An 8,219-nucleotide genomic window follows, 5' to 3' on the forward strand; every position below is an offset into this window, starting at 1 on the left:
TTGTTTAAAATGCCCATGCGCGTTTTATTAATAAAAACTAACAGTGCTTAGTTAAACAGGTCAAACAATTAAAGTCTCTTTATATTCCATAAAATATTACAGAAAAGTTTATTTGTGTTTCAATAAAAAGACCATCATTTAGAACAGGCAGCTAAGGGCAGCTGTGCAGTTAACGGTTCTTGTGAATAAATTTTAAGAGACTATTGCCTGTCCTTAAATTCCTTTTTCTTTTTATAAAAAAAGAACTATTAAAAATGATTGACAAATTTTGAGTTAAAAAACTGTTAAAACATTCTCTATGTTTAATTTCAATTTTATAATAGATTACAGGAAGATGCTTATGAAACAAATACAACATTTGTTTCAGTACACGTCTTTAAATGATAGACTTATAAGTATGTAAACTATATAATAAAAAGTTTCCAAACGTAGCCTGTAAGAAATCAGGCAAATTTACCATAAGCAAACTTTCTAGACAATTTCCATAGCTGCGCCAGCGTGGCAGTAAACTTCTTCCAAACAAAACAAAACAAACAAACAAGAAACACTACTTCTCGCTTTGCTGCTGCTTGAGAAAAGGTTGATTGATGGAACTGGACAGTCAGTATAATTTAAGGAAAAACAGTCATGAGACGTATGGCGCGCAGCGTTAACAGTGGAGCTTTGCTATCGCCTTGTTCTCTGGACTCTGCATGATTTGACAAATGGGAAAATCCATCCTAACGCCTGGCTGTCCACCACCTGGGCGCCGCACACCCGAGGCGGGCAGCGCTTTACCACTGTCACCGGTGGGGGCGCAGCACAGCCTCCTCAGCAAACCAGCAACAACTGTTGAGGGGCAAAACAAGCTTCAAACTTAAAAAAGAAAGGAAAGAAGATAAACAAAAAAAAGAAAGAAAGAGGAACCATAAAATCCTAAAAGGTAGATACAGGCTCTGCTCTAGCACGCTGGCTTCACGACACATCCACAGCTCGCTCACACCGCGGGCACACTCCTTACTTGGAGCTGCATATCTAACTCCACAACTCGGCGGCATCTTCTTGGGAGTAGGCCAGAAAGAACGGAAAGCCCCACTTCAAAAGCTTCTTTTCTCTATACGTTTTTCCTGAAGCTGACTGAGGGGAGAAGGGTCTACAGTTGAGTAATCAATCCTCCTCGTCGTTCTCATTAAAGTCATCGTCGTCGTCGTCATCCTCCCCAACGTAGGACACAGGGGTCTCCACCCTGGAGCCGCTGTACTGAGACCCATTGGAGCTCGTGGCCAGCATCCCATCTGCACCATTGCTCAAATCACTGCAAAGACAGGCCAGTCAGTGGGAGAAGCCTGCCCTGTCCCTGTCCAGGCCAAGAACTGATGGTCATGACCCTAATTTTGTTTAAATTACGCAAAAAAAAAAAAAAAAAAAAGGAAAAAGTTCACCATCTGCAACATTAAAACCATAACTGTAATGAGCGTCACTCTGCTTGGGCTATTCTGAGATCAAGCCTTTAAAAACCCGACACGGCACAGTGTCTAGTTACCAGGACTCACAGGAGATCTCTCAGATACAAACATAGTGGACCAGGGAAAAGACCGGGTTGGGACATCAAATAACAGACGTACATGCGCGCTAGGGGACCATGGATCAGCACACCCACTCTCCACCCCTAGTCTCTGTTACACGCACCCTCTATAGCAACATGGGTCAGAACCTGGAACTACTAGGTGGCATCCTTAAATAAATATTTAGCACAGGTTGGGCTGATGGCACACTCCAGCATCCAGTACCTATCACCTAATGTAAAGCCACAATTACTCACCCTAATGCTATGCTGATACTCATCAGCACTGTACAACACTACCAAGTACTGGGCTTTCCCATGGGCAACTAACTATATCCAGAAAACCAGCACAGCAAAAGTAGTGAGGCTGGGATGAACGCCGTGGAGGCTGCGGCTGCTCTCCTGGCTGTCTCTGTAACCATAGCCTCTGCATACTGTGTGTTACACTAACACCAATGCTGTCATTCCTTATGTCCTCCTTATGAGAGGTCAACACCTTCATTTTCTCATTGTGAGAGTGGGAAGCCAGGAACGTTTAGTCCATAGAAAGAACCAATTGTGGTCAGTCCAGTGGCTCAGCGGGTAAAGTGGCAACCTAAGTCTTTGACCTCCATAACGCACATAAGAGTGGAACAAACAACTCCACAAGTTGCCTCCTGCCCCCACACAACCACTATGTGTGCACGCACACTCATGCAATTTAAAAACAATTAAGGAGAAAATATTTAAAAATATACTCTACTTAAACAAAAACCCAAAAAACAAAAAACCCATAACCATTCTCACATTCAGCTCAGACTTCAGAACAAGAGAGGGGCTGATCTGAAAGCTGGCACACAGCACGGAGGCTCACGAGCTATCTGTCTGTCTGTCTGTCTGTCTGTCTTCAACCCTCGAGGGCACATGGGTCACTCAGTCACCACCAACCCTTGGTGCTCACATGAGGGCATTTCCTTCACTATGGCTTCAAATGATCCCAGAAATATCTGCAGCTATTAACTTAAAATAATTCTAGAATTTAAATTTCTATCTAGTGGTTACCCTTAACTAGACTGTATCTATCAACATGTCATTATAATTATTTCATCGTTTGTTTTCATCGTAAAGACCATCTTAGGCCTATCTCTAAAGCATGTAATACCTTCTCACAGTGCTAGGCTACCCAGTAGCTGATAGCTTCTGTTTTTACATAGTAAATGAAGGTCCTCTGATAACAGAAAGGGAAAAGACATAGTAACACGAAACCGGCAGGGAGATGGCCTGGTCATCCCAGCACTTGCTCCCGAGGCTCTGAATCCAGGTCATCAGTGCCCACATAAAAGTCGGCGTGGTGATGCCAGAGAGATGGCCGAGAGGTGAGCAGACCAGGTTAAGAGCAGTGGCTGTTCTTGCAGAGGACCTGGGTTCGACTCCCAGCACTGATGACAGCTCACAAGTCTGTAACTTCAGTTCCAAGGACCTAACACCCTCTTATGGCTTCCATGGGCACCTGAGAGCACGCGAGCATGCACACGCACACAGACACAGACACAGACACAGACACACACACACGCGCGCGCACACACACGCACAGAGCGCACAAATGAGTGCAGATGTGAAGTCAGGAGGGGACAGTGAGAACGAGGAAAAATGGAGGAGGGAACGAGGGTAGACTTGGTCAGAATACATTACACGAGTGCATGAATATTGAATAAAACACTTTTTAAAAATAAACTGTGAAGGAGACTGAGGCAAGGAGATGGCAGGGCCTGGCCTGGCTGTGAAGTGAAGCTGTCTTAATTAAACAATAAAAAGAGTAAGTAACCACCCTTATCACCCAGTTCAGGGCTGACCTGAACTGACCTGAGTTCGATTCTAGGGTCCCACAATGAAAGAGTAAAGTCATCCTCTGAAGTCCATACAGGTACAACATGTGTGTGCATACATGCACATCATACATGTAATAGACTTTAAAAACTGGGCCAAAAGCACTTGCCACACAAGCCTAGAGACTGAAGTTTGACCCTTGGAACCATGTAAAGGTGGGAGAGAACTGACGGGCTGCATGCAGACAAGCACGCCTCTTCTGACCTCCACACTTGCCCACATACATCAGACACAAACAGTAACAATAAATAAAAGATTTTTTTAAAAAAATTTAAAGTGTATAGATGCAGAAAATAAAATTGTATATATACTGTACCATTAGATACATTTTAAGAAAATGAATAAAGAGCTATTAAAAACAAAACAAAACCAGTCAGGCAGTGGTGGTGCACACCTTTAATTCCAGCACCAGGGAGGCAGAGGCAGGTAGATCTCTGAGTGTGAGGCCAGGCTGGTCTACAAAGCAAGTTCCAGGACTATCTGGACTACACAGAGAAACCCTGTCTCAAAACACTGAACCAAAAAAACCCTTGCCACTTTCCCTGCCAACGACCGTGGAACACGGGAAGGTCTGCCCTCACCTTACTAGGTAACGCTTTTTAAAAAATAAACACCAAGAATTACTTATTGGGAGCAGGAGGTAGAGTGGGATCATTTTATGGGAGGCCTGGGCCAAGCTCAGTCTGGCCTATCTGAAACACAGTAGGACTGCCCCACCCCCAGCTGCTGTCACCTGGCAGAAAGCCTTGTGCCATTGGATGTAGAACCTGTTGTCGTGACAAATACTCCGCCAATGGATCCCTGAGCCATCTCTGAAAAAACAGAAGCAGAGTCATAAAACCGAGAAGTCAACTGTCCGGCACCCGCCTTAACCCCATCACCTGTGAGGCAGATCTGTGAGCTCTGGGCCAGCCAGAGGCAGAGACCAAAAAAACCGAGACCCAGTATGTGAGGAGAAGCAAGGCTGCATGAGCAGACACAGCTTGGGGAGACCTGCAGGTGCCCTGCCAGCTTGCTCTCCCTGCCCTCTCTCTACGTAAGAGCCAGGAGTGGTTGGTTCCTCAGGAGCATGCCTGTCCCCTTAGGAGGACAAGCAGCACCAGAGAGTAGGGACAGGGACTAAGCACGCATGCAGAGCGTCCCACCTCCCCCCTCAGACTCACACAGAGCTACAGGCACAGCCAGGCCTGCATCTGCTGCAGGAAGGCTCAAGTGCAGGTAATATCTTACAGGATAGAGAGATCCTCACCCCGTGACACTTGCACCATGAAAACCACAGGTGCTACTCATGGAGCCCAACACCCAAGGTTGGTCATGTGACCAACGATCAGCCCGACCTCAGCAGACACCCAGGCACTAGGGATTCTGGGTCGCAGCATGGCCAGTCGCAGGGCACAACTGACCTGTCACATACGGTTCTAGAGCTTTTGGTACCAGACTTCTCGCCACCTTGAGGTCTTCAGCAGAGCAGCTGCCCGACTCCAGCCCACAGGCCATGCCCATGCGCTTGAGCACCTCGATATCATCGTGGATTTCAAACGTGTTGTCAAAGTTGAACAGATACTCAAATCTGTTGGGGAAAGGCACTGTGAGGATGATGTGGCCTCCTTCCAAGAGCAGGCAGTAAGTCCTGTGGGTGGGGACCAGGCAGCAGCCCCTCCCAACACCTCCCGTCCAGGGCCTACAACTGAACTCCTCTACAACAGTTCACACCAGGGAAGGAAAGACACGTTGGATAATTCCACAACCTGTCTTGCTCTAGGCATGGCCCTGGGCCGGGACACAGCGCTACCTGCACATGTACATGTTCTAGGACCACCAGAGACCACAACTGCTGTTACTCAGCAGCCATAAGACTGAATCCTGATGACAAATGCCTGTTTCTTTCCCCGAGGAGCTACATTTCGAGGGCCCACTGAAGACGAACTTGTCATTGGAGATGCTGCAGTCGATGACTGTCTTCCTGCTGGTGTTGACAATGATGAAGGGCAAGTGGATGACAGAGTTGGGAGGCGGTGGCCTGCGGGCCTGCTGCTCCGCTTGGCGATTTCTCTGCACCAAGTTCTTGAAGGCAATTTGCTGAAAAAGACAAACATGGCCCCGATAGATGTCAATAACAGTAACACGATCCCTTCCTTCCTGCAGATAGTGGGAACCTGAGTGTTGAGAGATCGGCTGTAGCAGCCTGTGACATCTGCTCACAGCCTATAGGGGACAAGGAGCACGGGGAAAGCAGTCACAGGAATGACCTGCTAGAGGACACTCGGTCCTTGCAGTGCATGAGGGACCTCTGCAGTTCTGAGGAATGGACCCAGAACCAATGGTCCAGTACTGAAGTGACCAAGTGGCCACAAGACTCTGATCGAAGCCTGCCAACCACACTTCTCCCTCCCTACAGTGGCAGTGTTCTCATAAAGACATGACATACAGGAGGAGGCCCTGATCTCCATATGGGGACAGGCAACGACATAAAAACCTCAACCAAGAAGAGCGAGGGGAGGAAATGAGGCGTGGGTTGGTCCACTACCTACCCAGCTTACTTTTTTCCCTCTGGAGCCAAGATTTCCCAGATCTTGGTAAGGGCCCTACCATGCCACCTTCAGGCTGAGGACACAGGGAAGGAAGAGCCTATGTTACCAAGCCCTAGGTCCTGACACCACTTCTTCATCGGTTACGTTGTGTCTGAGGCAGTTAACAAGGCCTTGTGAGGGGCCGGATAATGCTGGGATCTCCAGCTCTGACCATTAGGTGCCCCGGAAACTACGATCATCCCAGGCTGGTGGCCAGTCACCCCCATGTCCAGTACCACCGCTATGCCTTCTGGAAGGTTCTGGCCCATCGCAGTCTGCTCTGCCATGAGCCCTGTATACACTATCTTCACTGAATCCCCAGGCCTCTTACAAGACAAGTCTCTCAGGGCTACTTCACATGGACACGACCAACCTTAACCACCATGCTTTCCCCATGCAGTAACTGTGACAACCAACATCTATCTACAGAGGATATGTCATGCCCAGTGCAGACTTAAAATTCCCTCGGCTGTCATGCCAAGGAGTGCTTATGCTCACAGTCAAGCCTCCCTGACAACAAGGCCTGTGTGGCCAACAGACTGTTTCCCGGGGGAAGGTGGGCGTCCCTAGAAAGGCCATACCTGCAGGATGAGCTCCTGGAGCTGTGACTGCTTTTGTTTGATCCTCTCCAGCCTCCGCTGCCTCTCTACCTGCAGACAGAACGGGGGTGGGGTTGGGGTTGGTTTACCCATCAGCATGCGTAAGGACAAACTCACTGTGTCAGGCTTTCACCAAGAACAACTGACAAGCCACAACAGTACAACAGACACAACCAAAGCTCTGGATGGAGGTCAGTGTTCCTGTAACTCCAACAGCACACTGATCCTTTCCTTTCTCACGTACGTACGTACGTGTGCGAGTGAACACACACACACACACACACACACACACACACACACACACACACACACACACACACACACACGTAAACTCTCTCTTTTAACAGGGACTACCAAATGCAAAGGGACCTTTGTCTCGTCCACTCGGCAACCTGGAATAGTCCTCTCATGTGACCAAAGACAACGCAGCGGCTTTAGGCAGTGTACCTCTAAGTTCTGGCACTCCTGAGCAGAGTTGGTGGGCAGGCCGATCCACTTGATCTCCTTCTTCTCCTTGGAGATGATGTTCATGGCCATCAGCACATTTAAGGCATCGTACACACGCCGCCGGATGTTCTTCTGGTCGTAGGCGGACTCGTTGGGTAAGATGTGGTTGTCAGCGGCGCTGAACTCGGCAACCAGCTCGTCGGCCACCTCATTGTAGGAGGTCGTCCCTTTCCTCTGCACCTTCTCACACACCTTCATGGAGAAATGCCGCAGGCCTTTGCCATTCTTCTCACCTTTCCTGTTCCGCTTCCTTCCAAACAGCAGAAAATGGACACTGTTAGAGCCTGGGAGCCGACTGTGAATCCAGACACTTCCAGAGGAAAGGCCTAAGGCCCCAGAGGCCCACTGTTCCCACAGCCCCACCATAGGCAGCAGGGACTCCGCCCTAATATATCAAGGACATTGGCAAGTATCAAGTGTTTGTCAGGTCAGAAAAGAACAGGTACGAGGCCAGTTCACACACCTGTGCCTTTAAATGTCTGGGAAGACGGACAGACATCCGAAGGGCAGAAATCAGCATGGGTCTGATCCGGACCACACACTAGGCACCACTGTTCTAAAGGCGTCTGCTGGCATCAGAGCAGGGCACATTTAGTGTAAACTTAGGAATTTTCAGGGCTGATTTTGGTAAGCTACCATAACATAAGGCAAATGCTCAGACTGACTGATGGGCTTGTGTCAAAAGGAAACCATGGTGCAGGTTTCAGGTCAGGAGGCACAGCAAATGTGTCCCCTCACTAAATCACACCAGGAACAGTCACTAGGTCCCTCAGGAGAGCTTGGGCACAGGTGATTCTAAACTGAAGGGAGAGAGACATGGTCACAACAGTGTTTTTAAAAAGTGATACACTGTTGACCTTTAAAGAGAATCACTTCACTTCCACATCCGCTACTGTCCCAGTGGCAGTACAGCCCTGGAGGGACAGACCACGCACAGGATGGAGCCCTGATGTGGGACCTGGTAGAGGTCAGATCTTCTGACACTTTCTAAGTGTCTGTGTCATATTAGCGGCCGGTGTTCTTTGTGGCCCAGTCAGAGGTGAGATGGGAGCTTTTAATCCTCTCTGCTCAAGTACCCCACTACAGACCAAGTGACACATGGCCAGCGGAAAAGGGGACATTCTCAGCGGCTGC

General features: G+C 48.5%; 1 protein-coding gene across 8 annotated transcripts in view; it reads right to left on the reverse strand.

Annotated features, from left to right (window-relative positions):
- Tfdp1 (transcription factor Dp-1) overlaps window positions 1-8,219 on the reverse strand; it is a 38,947-nt gene continuing 30,728 nt past the window's right edge. For 5 of the 8 annotated variants that reach the window (XM_039094677.2, XM_039094682.2, XM_039094676.2 and 2 more), the window contains 6 exons: window positions 7,026-7,335; window positions 6,561-6,629; window positions 5,337-5,488; window positions 4,813-4,979; window positions 4,143-4,221; window positions 4-1,294 (listed from right to left, as the gene is read on the reverse strand). In XM_039094677.2, coding sequence (XP_038950605.1) covers window positions 1,147-1,294; window positions 4,143-4,221; window positions 4,813-4,979; window positions 5,337-5,488; window positions 6,561-6,629; window positions 7,026-7,335 — 925 coding nt within the window. In that variant the 3' untranslated portion in view covers window positions 4-1,146. 8 annotated transcript variants of the gene reach the window in all.

Source organism: Rattus norvegicus, chromosome 16 (assembly GCF_036323735.1).
Source record: "Rattus norvegicus strain BN/NHsdMcwi chromosome 16, GRCr8, whole genome shotgun sequence".
NCBI classification, from domain to species: domain Eukaryota; kingdom Metazoa; phylum Chordata; class Mammalia; order Rodentia; family Muridae; genus Rattus; species Rattus norvegicus.